Source organism: Zonotrichia leucophrys, chromosome 5, assembly GCF_028769735.1.
Source record: "Zonotrichia leucophrys gambelii isolate GWCS_2022_RI chromosome 5, RI_Zleu_2.0, whole genome shotgun sequence".
NCBI lineage: Eukaryota > Metazoa > Chordata > Aves > Passeriformes > Passerellidae > Zonotrichia > Zonotrichia leucophrys.
Window position 1 is genome coordinate 46,578,024 of NC_088175.1, and position 18,984 is coordinate 46,597,007.

The 18,984-nt window shown below is 44.2% G+C and overlaps 1 protein-coding gene across 1 annotated transcript; it reads left to right on the forward strand.

The window, feature by feature from the left end:
• The first annotated feature begins 7,582 nt into the window (after positions 1-7,582).
• WEE1 (WEE1 G2 checkpoint kinase) lies at positions 7,583-18,296 on the forward strand. Its single transcript, XM_064715415.1, has 11 exons — positions 7,583-8,297; positions 10,215-10,423; positions 10,909-10,975; positions 11,059-11,231; positions 12,139-12,260; positions 12,830-12,976; positions 13,368-13,463; positions 13,545-13,630; positions 13,729-13,899; positions 13,991-14,136; positions 16,930-18,296. Exons 1-11 carry the CDS (start codon positions 7,728-7,730, stop codon positions 17,078-17,080), a joined length of 1,938 nt encoding a protein of 645 aa, XP_064571485.1. The 5' UTR covers positions 7,583-7,727; the 3' UTR covers positions 17,081-18,296.
• The last annotated feature ends 688 nt before the right edge of the window (positions 18,297-18,984 follow it).

Here is an 18,984-nt window from a genome sequence, read left to right on the forward strand (position 1 = left end):
TGTGAATGTTCAAGGTTTTTTTTTTCCTTAAATTTCCTTGCTAATAGTTTCTGAAAATGGTGGCTGGAACGGTGACTTTGACTTAGCAAAGAAATAACTTCAGTTTTTATTTCTTTTCATTTCCCAGGACATTTCCTGACCACTGTACAAATGTGAGTATTCCTTCTCTTTCATACAAGTTGGTTTGCTGCAAGGTGTTCATTCACAACCAGCTCAGTCAGGAAAGCTGTGGTATTTTAAAAATTATTTCTGTGACTGTTACCTTATCAGTTACTCTTGCAAAACTCCCAAGTCAAAGGTGGTGCTCCCATGTTTTGCTAGCTCCCTCTACACAAATAAGGTAAAATGCTTAGTGTTTAAAGAAGAGCTGAGGTGATTATGTGTGCCTTAGCTGCAAGGCCTGCCCTCATAACAGACCTTGGTGGTTCTCCCCTGCTGCTTCCCTGCAGCCAGCAGTGGAAGGAGCTGTTTTGGTAGCTGAGGCTGCACGTTGGCATTGGAAGGTCCTGTAGCAAAGTTTAGACAGAACAAGATTGGGTTAGATAGACAGGAAAATTGGCAAAAAGGATTTCAGGAGGAGGAAGCAGAGATTATGACAGCACTGGGTGTTTGGCAGTGGAAATCTCTGTACTTTACCCACAGATTCTACTCCTCTTTTGAAAACTGTCTCAGAGGGAATGCTGTGGCACACACAAAGAAGTAGCTTGTAGAAGATAAGCCCTGTAAAGCAAATGAGCTCAGTGTATCACCACTGCCTCTTGCAGACTGACTCCCACATTTCCCGTAGGATTTTTCGCTTGTGTGTCAATTCCAGGTCTGTACCAATTCTCCCTATGAAGGAATTATCCCGAAGTCTTTCCAGGCCTCGCAGTCAACTTTTCCCTTTTAAGTATCTCTCCAGATTTTCCCTCTGGTGGCCTTTGCTTTGCGGTAGTTTAGTGTCTCTCCTGATAGTGAAAGAGGTGATTATTTTCGGTGCTGCAGGCTGGTGACCTATTGTGCCAGACACACTCTGCATAACAACAGGACGGCTTTTACCGCGAAGGGCTAATGGTTTTCATAGGAGTAAATCCTGCTGTGAACAGCCCTCATCCTGCTGCTGGGACTAAGGCCGGCTCAGCTGACCGATACCGCAGGGCCCGTGTGAGACGGGCACGTGGTGTCTGCCCAGCACAGGGCAGGACGGGCTCAGCAGTGATAAACAAACACAGGCTGAGCTTTGTTCTGCTTCCCGACCCTCCTCACCCCTCCAATACTGCCCCAGTTTGTCCCACTGCCCGCTCTGGGTTCTGCGAGGGTTCTGCTGTAGCAGGGAAATCCCTGTGCCTTGCTCGTGCAGTGCACCCAGGGAGCCTTCCCCAGGGAAGCATGGAGTGGAGTAGGGATCTCATCGAAAATGCTTCTGAATCTGGCAACTCCAGCTCTACAGATGTTGAGAGTTGTCACTCTGCATCTTAAGCTGACCAAGATGAAACCTGTTCTGTTCACTCTGAGTTTGTCATTGAATGGAAACAAAATTTCTGTGAAATTTTCAAACAGCACTAATATCTGCGTGATGTGCAAACTGATTTTCTTAAGCAGTAAGGTTTTGAGAGACTGGAAATGACAGGTAACTTGTGTCCTGTTCAGCTATTAACTTAGAGTTGTTTGAAGCTTTTAAAAATGTATTTATTCAGCATGCATCGTTTTTGTCTTGAAAAAGTGGAAATTGCCTTGTCTTTGCAGATGCATAAAATCAAACTCCAGCCCCTTGTTTATAAAAACGTACTCCTACTTTTTTATTTGCAAAGTATGTATTTGACACCATTTTCCCAAAAGTATCCTGTGTTCTACGGATAAAACCCTCTAAAGCATAGACACCTATGACAACAAAGCAGAAATCAAGAGCTATTTTCAAAAGCTGAGGCAGAGAAGCAAGCATTTTTCCTTGTTGTGTTATCTGTATTGTAAATTGTCCCATCAGTTTGGCATTCCTTTGATTCTGTTTTTCATTCTGCTGGTGGAGTTCACTTGGCCAGAGGAAAATGTAACAATCTCATTAGGCCATCACCATTAGCACTGAGCTGTTGACACCTCAGCCTATCAGGAAGGGGTGATACCAGACTTTCTAACCGGGGGTTATATTCAAAGCAGACTTTAATTATCCCAATAAACATAAAAGCTTATACAATTATCCTAATACACATAGAAGCCTATATCAACAAGTGAGCACTTGGTCCTACACAGTCTGTGTATTTATCTCTGCTGGAAATGTGACCCCCTTAAATCCAATCCATCTCAGGTTCTGAAACAATAAGAGTTTTCTTTGGATTATTACTGTTCTGTTTAATTATTTGCAGCACTTTGCTCAAAGGAATGACAAACCATTTACACTTTCAGGGCACCAGTAACTGCCTGGAACTTTTCCTGTAAGTAAAAAGTATCTTATGTGGTAGTCAAAACCCACAGTGTTTTACCCTTTCTTTTGTTTAAATCCATCATCAACCTTTAAGTTGAATTGCTGCTGCTTTTTACTTAATTTTCAAGAGACTTGTGGACTCTCCATCGTGTTACTGCTTGGTTCTGTAGGATTTGCTGAGAGGTTCCTGAACAGGTATCTTAGTGAGGCAGGACAAGGGCAAGAGACTGACTTTCCAGCACCTGGCAGGTCTGCTGGCATAACAAAAACTACCAAAAGGATGTAAAAAGCTCCTGGAGATACAACAATGGTCCAAAGCTACATCTCCAGTGGGGTTTTCTCCCTGGTGTGCAATAACTCAGGGCTAAGTCAGATTTTAATATCGGTTGTAAAGACTGAAAAATCAGAAAGTGCAAGAATGGTTTGTGGGACAGGTGGGATAAGCTGATTTTTGTTTTTAAACAGATACATTCAAGACAGTGAGAGACAGATTTTTTAAAAATCTTTTTATCTGCACACCTAAAAATGTTTGTAAAATGTCTTACCTTAAATGATGCACTTAAGAGATTATTAGAAGAGTAGTAGATTTGGAAAAAGGCACAGTACCTTTCATGGTTTTGCATGTTCCCTGAAGGGGAAAAAGGAAGCAGGTAGGTTAGTGATAGAGGTAAATTAGTAGTGTAGTGACTACTTAGTTTCTGTGCATTAGACATTGTGACTTTTCAATTGCTGGTACAAAATCTTTCTATTTTGATAATTTTAACTTGGCCTCAACAGAGGATTGGGATATTCTAATTGTACAAGTTTCAGTCATGGCAATCTTCCACTCTTCAGATGTTTTGGAGGAGATTTCTTACCTGAATACAACTCTCAGGAACAGATTGTTTTGCCATTTTCTGGTTAAGCAGATTTCAAGTGTTAAGAGGTAAACTTAAAAGCAAAAAAGGGAGTCACTAAAAACTGTCATGAGTGTTTGCTCTCATAGTCATAGAGAATTACTGAATTGTATGTGACTGCTTGGCACAATCTGTACTTTTTTAATGTACTTTGTACATTTTAACTTCTGAATACCTTTGGATTTTCCCTGAAATTCCTAGATTTTGGATCCAGAAACTGTTCTTTACTTTGTGGAAACCTTGGTGCTGTCAAAATCACTGTTCTATTCTCTACCTTGTTCTCTTGCTGTTATTATTTAGAGTTCCTGGGTGAATAAATCCCTAAGCAATGTTCTCTGTGCCTCAGACTATAGACTGAAAAGAGAACAAAGACTGGCAGCACCAGCTATTGGCATGTCTTTGGATATACAAAGTCCATTTTTGATGGGAAACATATTTAACTCTGGACCTTGTAATTGAAGAGAAGGAGGCTGCCAGCTAACAGCAGCTGTTAGCAGCACAACCCCAGATAAAATAATCTTTAAACTGCTCACCTTTAGGCTGTCAGTGGCCCAGACACAACATCTCCCAGTTGGCACACTCCCACTGCGACTGTCCTGGGAATGTCTCTGAACATGCCAAGTCCTGTGTGAGCACTGGAATGCCATTGCTGGCACTGGTGATAAGCACACTGCTCCCTGGGTACCTGCTGAAAACCAAGATAAAAGCTGGGAAAACAGCAAAGATCTCTCTCTGCTCTCAGTTCTCCACCATCAGCCTTGGCACAGCTGCCTGTTGTGTTTCTGTTCTTCATAGAAGCAGCTTTACCTTCTTCCTCTTCTGCTCTCTCACTCCATTCACACCTGCCCTGATGAGGTGAATTATGCTGGCTGATGTAGAATGGGTTTCAGCCAGATTTTGGCAGAACTCTTCCTATTTGATGGAAGTGGTTTTGGAGGATTCCAGATGAGCTTGCAAGTGCAGGAATCCTGACAAGATGGCAATGCCACTTCTCTGGCAGTTCTGACAGCCAGACAAATTGGCCATTGTTCTATTTCTTCCTCATTTTTTACTTCCCCTGCTACCCACAACAGTTGGAAACAATGGTTTCCTTGAGCTTGAAAACTCCTGGTTAAAAGCAGCTGTTTGCCTGTGAATGTGTGCAGCTCCAGATAAATATTTCTAGTAGCAAAATCTTCAGTGCACCTTAGGAACAAGTACTATAAAAAGAACAAATTTTGTAAATATATATCCTGAAAACTGTTAAACCACTCAAATTTGGAGGAGTATCAGCCAGGCACTGGCTAGCCATCAGTTTGTGTGTTGTTACATCTGTTGGAAGAATCAGGGCTTGAGTCTGCAAGATCTGTAGCAGTTCAGAGGTGCAATTTAATCAGCTTCAGAGAATTTGGGATGATTTGGCACAGTGTGGAAACCTGAAGAGCTTTTCCTGTTCTGGTCATGTGCATTGCTCAGGTGCTCTCTGGGAGGGAGTTGGCTCTGTGGGGCTCCTCATGCTCATCACAGGTGTCACAGAGGGAGCAGAATTTCCCTCAGTCTGGGCAAAAGTCATCTCTTCAACACACCTGCTCATGGTCCTGTCAGACTACAGCAAAACAATGGGTGTGAGTTCAGAGCAGCACATACACAGAGCCTGAAATAAACAGGGCAAGAAGACTTCTCGTTTTTAATACCTTTATTTAAAGTGATCGGCTCAGGATTGGGCAGCTCGGTAGGACTGCAGCCTCCTGTCATCTCTCTCAGGGCGACCCAGAGGAGGAGGAAATGCGCAGCTTTGTCCACTACGGGTAAAGCTAGGGATCAGATCCTCGTGACAGTCTTCAAGGATATGGTGATCCCTTCGTTGCTGCATGGGCCTCAGTCTCGCCTCCTCCCAGACCTGGCCCGGGGGCTCTCCAAGACAGGGTGAGGAACAACGAAGGTTTTTCAGTATCTCTGCAGGCCCAGCACTCCGCTCCTCTCACCCAGACATCACTCCTGTCTCTCAACTCTTAGGTGGCTCGTTGTTTTTGGGGTTTTCTCCGTGCATTTGGAATAGTGGTCCCAAACAGCATGCTGGTCCTTAGAGTATTTTGCATATCCCTCCCCTCCAAAGTCTCTTCTCCTCACTGTTCGGGGAGGTCCCCACCCTTTACTGTCTGAGAGAAGAGCTATTAATTCGCCCCAGTCGGGGCTTTTACCGATACAAAACCAACTATTAACAACAGCGACCCGTAATTACCATAACACAGGCAGCAGCCCAGCAGTAGTGGTAACCTTTTTCTCACAGAAAAAAATCAACTGAATTTTTGTTCATAACAGAGCCTGTGAACTCTTACACAGCAGCTGTGCATTTTGTGGGCTACATATTTATTCACTGCTTCCCTTTCTTAATTGCTTTCAGATTGCAAATAAACTTGCTTTTAAAATCACTATGTTACTGTTGTCTCATTTCTCTATTCCTTTTTTCATTTCCTCTCCTGTCTTCTCCTCAGAAATACTTTCTTCTCTGTACAATTCTGAATTGTAGCACTTGATTTTGTCCCACTAAACTGTTCCAGTGATTAGTAATTCATTAGTAATTCATTCAATTACAACAGGGCTTCTGAACTTCAGTTTGTCACTTGCTGTCACCAAATACTGTGTCTGTAGACTCCAGGAAACATGAGGTATATTAGGTTGAGTTTGGGAAGGAAACTGCAGGCTTTGACATTACAGGGGGAGGAATTTATTGAAAGCTTACAGTCTTTAAACTTTTTCAAAGAAAAGGAAACTTCATTTATGACTGAAGCAAGCCACAGCTAGTGGCTGGAAAGTTTTGAGTCACTTATAAGAATTGCTTTGCATCTCCCTCTGTGAACTCTGATTGGAGAAAAAGGTGATGGAGATTCTATTTTTATATAACCTTCTCTTACATCGTCTGTTCTAAAACTTGAATGCTTCAGTTAGTACTTGCTGCACAGGGGACTTAATTTTTAAAAATGAATATTTTAAATGGAATGTTAGTGTGGTTCTAAATTATTTTACATCAAGTGGGTTTATACTTGACTTGATGTAACCCTATCTCTGTCCCATTTTCATAGGTTATCCTGGCTACTTTCAGTTTTCTGAAACCTGTTTTCAGTTTTCTCCAAAATGCAAATCTCAAGACTTGGGTTCCTGTGGCTCATCACTGCTTGTCCTAAAACCAGAACAGCTGTCTGCAGAGAAATGGGTATTTTCAGGCAGAAGAAGTTAAAGAATTTGGCATTGCCAGAAGTGGAATAGGGGACACCGCCATCCATCCCTGTGGGTGCGAGGTTCTGCTCTCCAGGCGTGTGTCAGGGGCAGCACATGAGGATTGTGTGCCGGGCGCGGAGGGGATCTCCGGTGAGGCAGGAGAGGGGCTGTGCTGCAGCGTCCGAGCATCCCAGCTTGGCTCCGAGCGATGAATGGATCCCGGCACTGCCTGCGTGCCCGGGGAGCAGCGCTACACGTGTACCTCGCTGGGTTCGGGTTCCCCGGGGCTCCCGTGGCTGGAAAAACTCCTATTTCTTCATGTGCTTTGTTACCCAAGGAGCTCGTTTTAAGGCGATTTGGTTCAGAAGAGAGGGGCAGGTTTATCTGTTGGGTGTAACCAGACAGAAAACAAAGCCAAGAGGCAAAGTGGTGGCACCCGTAGGGAGACACGTCTAATGACAGCATCCAGCATCCACGGCCTTCGCTGTGCTGGGGCTGGGTCCGTCTGGAAGCGTCTCACGGGAGCGAGCGGCGCGGGCAGCGCCCCGGCCCTTTAAACCACGTGCGTGCCGCTCCTGCAAATACAGCAATGGGTCTGGCTGGAAAGGAAAAACGCGCCTTTAACCGGCGTAGAAGCTGCTGTTTTTATTATTAATTAATTAAATACTGTGTTATTGTTATTATTATTATTATTGTCATTTTTGCGCGCTCAGTTCCAGCAACTCTACGGGAGCCAGACCACGTTGCAGAGGAGCGGGGAGCGGCAGTCCCGCAGGGCGGCGCGCTGTCTCCGCGGTGTCCCGGGAGCTGCCCGGCGGGGCGGGCGCTGTCGCCGCGGCACTCCCGGCGCTCCCGGACGCCGTCTCCAGGCGGTTCCCGCTGCCCGTGCGGGGCCGCCCCGGGGCTAAAATGGCGCCGGGCGCGCGCCTCACGGGCGGACACGTTTGCGCGGCCGCCTCGGGGCGGGGCCCCGCTCCGGCCCCGCCCCCCCGCTCGCGCCAAAGCGGCCCGTGACGCGGCCTCGCACGGCCCCGCCCCCGCGCGCCGTGTTTTCAAACCCGGTGGGCGGGCGCGATTGGCCGGCGTGCGCGACACGTGACCAACGGTCGCGGGAAAGCCGCGGAGTCCGAACGGCGCGCGGCGGGACCGTTCGTGGGCAGCGCGAGCCGAACCGGCACCGCACGCGGGCGGAGCGCGGGCAGCGCAGCGGGAGCGACACGGGCGGAGCGGCCGCCATGAGCTTCCTCAGCCTGCAGCGGGCGGCGCCGCCGCGGCGTGTCTCGGCCCGGCGGGCGGCGGCCCCGATCCGGCAGAAGCTGCTGTTCCTGAGCGGCCACAGCGACTGCGAAGAGGAGGAGGAAGAGGAGGAGGAGGAAGGCTGCGGCAGCAGCAGCGCCAACAGCACCGGCGAGGACTCGGCGTTCCAGGAGGCGGACTCTCCGCTCTCGGCCGCGCGCACCCCGGCGCGGAGCGACCCGCCCCTGCTGGAGGAGGAGGAGGAGGAGGAGGAGATGGAGCCGGCGGCGGCGCCGCTGCCGGACGAGGGGGACTCGTGGGAGGAGGAAGGCTTCGGCTCGTCGCCGGTCAAGTCGCCCGGAGCCTATTTCCTGCTCGACTCGCCCTCGCCGCTGGCCCCGCACAAGGGCCGGCGCTGCTGCGAGCGCTCCCCGCCGCACCCGGCGGCCGGCGGGTACCGGGGGGCGCGGGGCGAGGAGCCCGGCTCGCCACTGCCCGACTACCCGGGCACGCCGCCGCACAAGACCCTGCGCAAGCTGCGCCTGTTCGACACGCCGCACACGCCCAAGGTGAGCCGGGCTAGTCCGTTATGTAACGGCGGGGGCGCCGCTCGGGACCGCGCCGGGGGCTCCGGCCGGGACGGGGTGGGGCGGCGCCGCCTCCCGACGGGACACGGGGCGAGCCGCTTACTTAGATGTTAGTCATATAGAAACACAAATGTTTCCCGAGTTTGGCAGTGTTTTGTGGAAGGCATGTTTGAAAAGTGCGAGCGTGGAGTGTTAAAGCTCCTGGAGTGCGTGCTGGAGCGTGGAGTGGGCGTTGGTTAGTAGGGGTGTAGCCCGAAAGTTAAAGCTCGGCTTGGGGTGTGATCCTGAGCGTGTCTCGGTGAGCTGGCGTGTCCTAGGAGGAGTTTCTTCTCAGGAAGGGTGACTGGACATGGGAATGGAATGCCCTGGGAGGTGGTGAGGTCACCGTCCCTGGAGGTGTTTAAGGAAGGATGACCGATGGCTCTCGGTGCCGTGGGCTGGGTGATGACGCGGCGGGGCCCGATGATCTCAGAGGCTGCTCCGTTCCGATGGGCGCTGCTGCCGTGTGCCAGCGCTGCTTCAGCCTCTGCACTCCTCCTGCATCGAACGTGAAACACTTCGGTGCTCGGAAACTGGGGGAGTCCAAAGTTTAGAGGGAGACATGGATAGCAGCTCTTAACTCTGTCAATAGCAGACTTTTGGAAGGCATTTCGACTTTTGAACTCGACGCTGTGTAAAATCCCTTATAGTGAATTTAAATCTAGTGATAATTGGCTTCCTTTCTTCATTACTTTTCATATAGCCCTTTAGAAGTAATCCTGGGATAATCCCCGGGGATAATCTCCCAGGGGTCTATAGGCTATAGATGGAAAACAACTGACTTAAGGTGTGAGGAAGGCTTCCTTCTTAATTGGTTTTCTACAGCTTCCATCTCCAGTGAGGGTTCACTGGTAAAAATCAGTGGTACAAGTTTGTAAAAGGTGACATTGGTGGTGATTTTACACCTTGTCAGTGGCAGACGCTTCAGAGCTGCAAAAGTTTTGTGGAATATGATACTAGAAACAAGTTCTTAACGCAGCAGTTCAGTGGGGTTCTTAAATTAGGTGGCCAAATACGACATAGGTTATCTTTGGAAGAATCAGTTGGTTCAGGTATCCAGTGGAAGTACAGAAATGTGTCCTGAGAAGCACAGGTCTTCATCTAGGGCAGATTTCAGGATTGCAGTTGAGATTCCCATGTATTGAGTGTTCTTCCCTGTGGTGGTTTAGGCTTTAGTTGTGTCAAGTCTTTATTTTGTTGTTAGGATAAGATGATGCTCCTGCTTGTGATCCAGTCATCCCTGCATCCTCACCAGGATGGAGGAGACTCAGGTGCAGGGGAGAGGTTTAGTTATGTGCCTGGAGGATGCCTGGTCTGCCAAGTTACCACCCAGAAGATGAGTTTTGGATATTTAACTGGCAGTGCAGCCATGCTGCCAATTCTTGAAACGATTTTTGTAGGCTCAGAATTTGCTGTTTAAGATTGTCACTTAAATTTGTAGAAACCAAAGATCATTTCATGTCTGATCTAGCTTCCACATCGTGCACGTGCAAATAGTGATACAGTACAGGATTGTCCGGGTTTCATCTGTGTTCATTTAATGGACAAAGATTTGCCCAAGAAGTTTAGGTGATTAAATGATTAAAGACAGAAAAAGGTTACTCTCATCATCAGCTTTGCTGTCTCTTAATTTTAATATTTGTTTGCTTGAACTGTTTCTGTGTAGGGTAGAAAGCATTATGGTTTCTTAGACAGGCTTTTTGATGGAAATGCAGATATTTAAACAACTGATGCTAACTTTAATTAGACAATACTGTAATGATGGCTTCAGGCATTACCTGACTATTTAATATCTAAGGCAATGTCAGGGTCATGAATGACTAAAAATATTTTGGTTTTGTTTGCTTTTTTTAAATACAGAGTTTGCTTTCTAAAGCACAAGGTTTAGGCTCCAGCTCAGTCAAACTTCGAGGGGGCTCACTGTTTATGAATGTTGGGAAATCAGAGAAGCAAGAAGAAGATTTTAGACAAACACCTCATGTGAACATCAATCCCTTCACTCCTGACTCCATGTTCCTTCACAACTCTGATGGCAAATGTCGGAGGAGGAAGAGGATACACTGGAATGAGTGAGTGACTTGTAGCTTCCTTTGTTAAACTTGTATTTAGAGCTACTTTTGCCTGCAAAGATTTTGCTACAAATTGCTTCTAAGAATGTATTTTTGCTTGCAGGTTGTTAGTAATGTATAATACAGCTCTTAAAGGATGTGCTTCAAGAGGCATGATAGCATGAAATAGTCATTTAGCATTAGATCTTTTGATTACTGTACAGAGAGCATAGACTAGGCTGTGTGCTGATCTTTTTCCCTTCACACAATGAGCCATGCACAGTCTTTCATTCAGGAGGAAAAAAATGCATTAAATACAAGTGTGAAACATGTAGAAAGAAATGACAAAGATATTAGCGTGGCAATTTTATGAGTTTGTGTTTACAGATGTCTAGTGTTCAATTAGTAAACTAAAGTTAGATAGGAAAACTAGATCTCAAAAAAATTCAACAGCTTCTGGGCTTCAGTTCTAAGTTTACTTAAACCATGTCTGGTGTGAATTTCAGCTCTTGTGGGGAGGACATGGAACCAAGTGATGGAGAGCCTGAAGAGGAAACCATGAGACCTGCAAAGGTATTTAATCTTTAAGCCTTGATACTAATTTAAGCAGTTTGTGTATCTGCAGACCTAAATATTTTCCTTGGTAATATTTGCAGAGGATAACAATAACAGAAAGTAACATGAAGTCACGGTATGCAACCGAATTCCATGAACTGGAGAAGATTGGGTCTGGTGAATTTGGCTCTGTGTTTAAGTGTGTGAAGAGGCTGGATGGCTGCATCTATGCAATCAAACGATCCAAGAAACCCCTGGCTGGCTCAGTGGACGAGTGAGTACTTCCTGCTCTTAAAACTTAAAAGTCTTCTCTTGGTGTTTCTTCTTGGCTCTTTGTGTTGGTGTCTAGAGAAGGCATTTAAGAGGAAAGTATAAAACAAATATAAATTAAATGTAAAATAGATACAATTTTAAAGCCACTTGATTTTTTTCTTCCCCACCCACTCCCCAAGTACTGTGCAGTACTGGGGAGAAAAGGCTGATTGGCCTCTCTCCTGCCAGATGTTTGTCCCAGTATTCTGTGTGGAAACAGACTGCTCTCAAAGTGACTTCCTTACACTTCTTTGTAAAGGTCATCTTTGAGAGATGGAAGGAGGGCACTGTTTCCAACTGAGTCCTCATCCTTGTCAGCTTTAGTGGCGTGTAGATGAGTTAAGTCAGTTTGAGGGTATTTTTTAGCATTTGTGAATGAGCCTGTGATTCAGGACTTTCCCCCACACTTCACTGTGGGGAATAGTTGTTTGAATAGTTTATAAGTATTTGAACACACAATAGTGTGTTCAGATAGTTATAATATAAACCTCCCAAGTCTGAGTTGCACAAAATTGCATACCAGACTTACAATCTGGGGAATGTTGAGTTCAGTCAAAGCCTTGGCTTATAAGCACTTTTATTTTTTGCCTAGAACTTTAGTCATGCATCTTAAAGTTTGCTATTGCTACTGGTTGGCAAGTATGTAATGGAAGTGTGGCTCTCACACCAAACTATTGTTTTGATGTTCCATAGATTAAGTCTTTTAATATAATGTAAATTATTTTAACTGTTTGGACATAAGTACAAATCCAGCTTAGGGTGTTATGGAATTGAATACGAAGATTTTAATTAGAAATACCTACTGTAATAAGGAATGGTACTAATTTCGTGTCACAATACTCACATGTGCTGTTTTTTGTGACTAACAGGCAGAATGCTTTAAGAGAGGTCTATGCACATGCAGTTCTGGGACAGCATTCCCATGTAGTGAGGTACTACTCTGCATGGGCAGAAGATGATCACATGCTTATACAGAATGAATATTGCAATGGTAAGTAAAGAAGGCATACAGGTATCTACAAGCTGTTAACAATAGTTGGGAACTGGTTACCCTACTCATAGCCCATGCTGTCTTTCAAGTGACTGGTATTCCTTTCTGGAAAAGGCTTAGCAGATGGATGAAGCAAAAACTGTACAAAGTTTCAGACCAAGTCATGCATGTTCAAGCATACTGGAAGTACTGTGAGGTGTTTGTGAGCAGAAGAACTTCTCTTTCTTCTGTACAGTAGTACAAGCTGGAATAGAGAAAATTGCTAGAATTTCCATTAAAAAGGAGATTAAACTTGATTCGGAAGCATTTTGCTATTGTTGACAGAGATTTGGAATAGAGAGAGCCCTTTCCCTTGTGTTGATGTCCTGTTAGTCTGACAACTACAGGAGGAAAGAATTTTATTATATTGTTATATGGCTGAAAAGAGGATACAGCACCATATTTTACACTTACTGTATATTGCCAGCAAGTTCTCTGTGATGTATTCACTTAGTTTTGGGAGCTAGTTGTTGTTACTTTGTCAGCTGTTTGATGCAAAAGTATAACTTGTTTTTTTAATGGTGTTCCAGGTGGCAGTTTAGCAGATGCCATAAGTGAAAATTACAGGAATATGCGTTACTTTACTGAACCAGAACTGAAGGACTTGTTGCTTCAAGTGGCTCGAGGTTTAAAGTACATTCATTCAATGTCCCTGGTACACATGGACATCAAACCTAGTAAGTTTGTAACTACTTTACTCTCCGTTGACAACTTGCTCAGTTCATTTAATCTGCTGAAGAAAAATGAACAGTTAGCCACACCTTACTAACTGTAAATTCTTCCCTGAAGCTCTGAATAGGAGCACAAAGATGTCAGTTATAAAATTGGCCAGCAGACCTAAACTGTTGAGTTTATCTTGGGTCCTTTTTGTGTAATTGACTCTACTTGCATAACACTTGGCTGCCTTCCCAGCAGAGGGGCCACAGCGAATCAGTTATAGCTTCTCACTCTTTGAACAGGGTTTATATACAAATAAAACTTCTGCATGGCTAAAGGAAACTGTAGTGAAACTAGGTCAAGTACAAATGGTACAGGAATGTTTGTTTTAACAATTCTGCTCTTTTTCAGGTAACATTTTCATATCTAGAACATCAGTCCCGAGTATAACTCTAGAGGAAGGCGATGATGATGACTGGTCATCTGACAGAGTAATTTTTAAAATAGGTGAGAAAAAACACGCTTGTGTGCAAAAGAATTGCATCATCTCGTTGTCTTCTGAAAATTAACTTTCTTTCCTCCTTGCAGGTGACCTGGGCCATGTAACTCGAGTCTCTAGTCCTCAAGTGGAAGAAGGCGACAGCCGTTTCCTTGCAAATGAAGTCCTACAAGAGGTAACTGTTCTGTTTGTGGGAAGCAATGATGTTAGGCCTGCATGCTGTTTCCTTTAGGGAAAAAATGGTGAATTTACTTTTCTTTTTTTCTTTTGAAGAACTACACTCACTTGCCAAAGGCGGATATCTTTGCTCTCGCTCTGACTGTTGTCTGTGCTGCTGGTGCTGAGCCTCTTCCAACCAATGGGGACCAGTGGCACGAAATCCGGCAAGGAAAGCTGCCCAGGCTGCCACAAGTGCTTTCTCAAGAATTACTAGACTTACTAAAAGTAAGAACTCCTGTAGTAGTGGCTCGCTGATAAGTGTGATTTATTGTCTTGCTGGCCTTGACAAGGATGCCTTGTGTTGTTTTTCCCCAAGGTTATGATTAATCCTGATCCTGAGAAAAGGCCTTCGGCTGTGGCCCTGGTGAAGCATTCGGTGCTTCTCTCTGCCGCAAAAAAGAGCGCGGAGCAGCTGCGGATAGAGCTGAACGCTGAAAAATTCAAGAACTCCCTCTTGCAAAAGTAAGTAGGGCCTTGGGGTCCTTAACAGAACTTCATTTCTAACAGGTTCTCGCCTGAGAGTGAAGTGATGATAAAACAGGGGTGTCCTTGTTTGTGGGTGAGATCCACAAATCTGTATGCATGTGCGTTTCTGAGAGTGCAAAGTGGGTCATGGAACTTTAAAAGGAACTTTCTCCACAGAAAGAACTCTTGAACACTCTAAGGGAATCTCAAAAGCACTGTTAGTATTCGAGGCATACAAAACATTATGGTTTTAAACAGATGTTTCAGGACAGTGCACACTTCTGTGACAGGTATTGCCTAGCTTACGTCTGTATGATTTGAGTCTGTGTTTTCCTAGGTCATTTGTACATTGAAATGTTGGAAAATGACTTAAATTACTTGTTTTGAACCTAAATGGAGTGGCACATCAGGAATGTTATTGGACTAATCTGACTTGTACACAGCAGTGTTACTGGGTCAGCAGAGAATCATTTGTATCCAGAGGTCATCTTGTCCTACCCCTTGCTCAAACACTCACTCTGAATTAAAGTTTGGGAAAAGAGATTCCCTTTAGGAAAGTCTGATTTCTGCTTGAATTTCAGGGAAAGAGTTAGTAAATCAATAAGCAGCTATCTGACACTTTCACTTCAGTTATCTTTACATGTGTTATACATAATGGGCAGGCTTTTATGAGGGAATATAGATCACTGATTTATTTTGGAGTGGTATGTCTTGAATGAAGATGTTAATTTCACATTCAGGTTCACTCCATTGTTACCTGCTTATCTTGCCACTGCTAGTCTGACCGCAGCCAGATGTACTGGATTAGCTGGTTATCTTTATAATATTATTAATTACATTGAAAGAATAATCAGACAATTTGTGCAGGTTGCTAAAGGGCAGATTTGCTGAGGTAAGTTGCTTGTTTATATGAAGACAACATCTTTTTGCACCACTTGAAAAAGAAAAATGGCAAAGCTAGTGTTTTGTGAAGATTCCTTCTAGCCTGGCAGCAAGGATACATCCTTGTAAATCTAAGAATGACTTAAAAACAACATTTAGCCACAGTAATTTTTACTGTTGTGTGGCATAGTGCTCCATAAAATACTTCAGGTAGTTTGGGGAGACAGGGTTTTTTCTGTTGGATTTGTTTTTTCTTAAATTTCTGCATTTGAACCATTTAAAATACCACTTTAGTGTGTAAGTCATCTTCAGTGAAAAAAATTCTTTTAAGGCAACTCAGGTTTTCTACTGTGTTGTCCTCTTCAGAAGAAGGAAGAATTCAAGATTTCTAGGCAAGAACTCAAGACTTCTAGGGAAGAGTGGAAGGATATTGTAAAACTAAATTTCCTGGTAATGTGGTGTGGTGGTTGGGCAAGCACACGAGTGTGCATTTGTTCACAAGGAAGAGGACTGAAAATTGGTTGCATTCTCTTCCAGTAAACTGGCACAGTGAAAAATGTGGGGGTGATTAGATGAGGCACGGGTGTTAACTCTGGCTTACAAGAATGGGAATTGCTTATTAAAGTAAAACATGTAGCTTAAAACTGAATACACCTACACCAATGTGCAGCAAGCTTGTAACATTTGATTTTGCTTTGCAGCCAGGTGTGAAATGAGATTACAAATACTCATGGTAGAGAAAGTTCTTTAATGGATAGTTTGAGATTGTGGAAGGGAGAGGGGGAAGGCTGAGGTTTAGCCATATGTCATTATTTGAAGAAAGGAGAAAAGCAGCGTATGGGGGAAATGTTTATAAAGATAGCGGTGCTCTTTCATTGGACTACTTTATGATTTTATCCTGAGTTAGATTTAACTTTGTCCTCAGGCTGGGTATTGGTAATTCTCTGAAACAGAGCAATTGGCAGAATGTTGCACAGGGGCAATGGCCTGTGCTGCCTTCAGTGACTCTGCCTTGCAGGCTCCCATTTTTGTTAGGCAGAAAATGTGGAGGTGGTGATCAGCTTTTGATGTGGGTATGCAAAAGGAAAGGGATGCTTCCTGAGCTGTCTGTTGCCAGTTACCCACACCTGTGTTCATCTAAGTGTCTGACTCCCACAGAAGTTCAGGTGTGGCTGAATTTGCTTCCTTTGGGCAAGCTTTGGTAATGAACTCTGACTTAACACGAGCCTTGTGCTAGGAGGTAAAAGTGTGATGGTGTTCACAGGGGTCTGAGGATGAGAGTAGAGATGAGGATCTGACTCCATGTTTCAGAAGGTTTGATTTATTATTTTATTATATATATTATATTAAAACTATACTAAAAGAATAGAATAGAGGATTTCATCAGAAGGCTGGCTAAGAATAGAAAAAGAAGGTATGAATAACAAAGGCTTGTGTCTCAGACAGAGTCTGAGCCAGCTGAGTGTGTTTGGCCATTAATTAGAAACAACTCTATGGGACCAATCACAGATCTACCTGTTGCATTCCCCAGCAGCAGATAACTATTGTTTACGTTTTGTTCCTGAGGCTTCTCAGGAGAAAAAATCTTTAAGAAAAGATTTTTCATAAAAGATGTCTGTGACAAAAGCACCCTCCTGAGTCCTGGTAATTGAAGTGCTGAGCTGCTTGCAGCAGGCTGGATTTCAGAATTTTGAGTTGTGTGAATTTTTCATTTCCTTCCCTTGCTTTTCAAAAGAAAGAACATCTGTACAAGTAATGAGCATGCCACCTCTGCCATCTGGCTGTTAACAGGGGGATGTGAATCATAACGCTCTCAGTATGACCTAAACCTGACCCGAAGTTTGGATGTTGACTGCTGTATCTGTGTTGCTGTGTGTGGCTGTGCTGAGCCGTGTCCCTGTGTTGCAGGGAGCTGAAGAAGGCGCAGCTGGCCAAGGCGGCGGCCGAGGAGCGCGCGCTGTTCACGGACAGGATGGCCACGCGCTCGGCGACGCAGAGCCGCCCGTCGCGCCTCATCGGCAAGAAAATGAACCGCTCGCTGAGCCTCACCATCTACTGACCCACCCCAGCCAGCAACTGGGGGAGCCTTCAGCTCCTCTTCCTTGTCCTGTAGGCAGTATCACCAGTTTGACAGCTCTTGCTTCTGGTTTTTACTCGTACCCTATGGCTGGTTCTGCATTCACCATCGGGGCTGATGGACTCGGTTACTCTCCTGGATGTTACTCCATAAGCCTTCAGTTACACTGTTAGATGTTATGTTGTCCCAGGGTTAACCACTATAGTGGTGTGCTGCTTTGTAGTGTTACAGCGTTGTAATAAGAAGCAATATCCCTAATCTTTTAAGAAGGAGGGAGGGGGCCTTACTTTGATAGTTAATTTTTTTTTTTTGGAGCAGAGGGGGAATAAATTTTAAAAGACAGGCTTTAAGGCCACCTACAGTCAATGTACCTGATGTCAGGTAGACTTCTGTTGTGAATTTTATTTGTATATTCAACTGGGAGCACTTTGTAGGCATTGCATAAACCACAGCTTAGGAACCTGTGGAATTAAGTGCCATGTGGAACTGCTGCTATTTTTAGTTCAATGTCCTTGCTGTAAACTGTAGCATTAAAACAATCATTCTTGTGTTAATAGGCTTCTTGTTAAAGCAATTACGTGAAACAAATGTAAGCTGCATTTTAGTGAAGGCAGCATTTTTCTCTCAAAGCTAGTGCATTGTGAAAAAATGCACCAATTTAATATTTGGACTCTGTATTAGTGTAGTGCAATTGTTAATGTCTTTGCTATTGATGTTTTGTTCTACTTTCTAATAAGGTTCTCTGAATGTTCATATTTTCTTCAGTTGCCTATTCTTGGGCTATTGTATGTTTGGTTTTTTTATGTTGGAATACTTGTAAATAGTTGTTTAGTGTGTTCAGGTTGTTTTTCATTGTTTATGTACATAAGTTTGGTCATGCTTATAGTGTACTATACAGAAACTGCAGTCTGGGATGCCAGCAGACACAGCTTAACAATTCAGTCTGAAGTTCCAATATGTGGAACAGAATGTGGCCATGGAACCAATGCTGATGTTGAACTTAGGCTGACAGAAGAACTGTTCTGATTACTGGCTTGTCTCTTTATTCATTTTACTTAAAACAATGTTTCCCTTTTGTGCTCTATTTGTTCTTACTAGTGTTGAATTTGAATATTAAAGTTAAAAGTTCTGTTTGTTTAATATTGTGTAACACTTATTTAACTTTGTAGTTACAGAAATAAAATACTGAGTTGGGAATATACTATGGCAAGTCCTGATGAGATCTGCTTCCCACTCATGCCTGATGCTTGTGACTCCCTCTCCTGAGAGTAAGACTGAGATAAGAGACTTACTGATAATTAGGAGAGGGATCCTATTCCATGTGTTAGTAGCAGTCTGTCTGTGCAGCCTCAGGGGTATTGCATTGGCAAAGATGAAACCCCTGGAAGAAGTGGAACCCATGACTGATGGTGGAGGAATAGAAACTATGTGAAGAAATAGCTGGGTCTGAGGTAAGGGAAAAATTATGCAGGAACTGATGAGAATAGGAAGAGCTGCTGATTTGGAAGTTGGGAAGAAAACAGGGGGAAGAGTTGGAATATTTCAGGAACACAGTGATGGCATGTTCTGTGGCATGGAGGCAAGTGTAAAGAAGAGAGACACAGTAAATAAAGGCTTAGTAGATCTGTATTGTGGAAGTTTTTCCCTTGTGTTAGAGCCACAGGTGAGTCAGAGAAGCTGTGCCTGAATTCTATGGACTCAGAAAATTCAGCTTTGTAATTAGCAGAAAATAACTAAGTAAGAGTTCTCAGTTCTAGACATATGACAGTAAAGTTCAGAGTACTGGTTTAAGGGATATGAATACTGATATTTTACTGATAACTGAAAAAGTTGTACATTGAAATACCTTTAGGGTTTTACTTTATAAGATAGCCCTTTTTTGTGAG

Coding starts and splice junctions, on each gene's coding strand:
- WEE1 (XM_064715415.1), top strand. CDS start 7,728: ATGAGCTTCCTCAGCCTGCAGCGGGCGGCGCCGCCGCGGCGTGTCTCG. Junction 10,424..10,908: donor AAGAGGATACACTGGAATGA/GTGAGTGACTTG, acceptor TGTGAATTTCAG/CTCTTGTGGGGAGGACATGG. Junction 12,261..12,829: donor ACAGAATGAATATTGCAATG/GTAAGTAAAGAA, acceptor ATGGTGTTCCAG/GTGGCAGTTTAGCAGATGCC.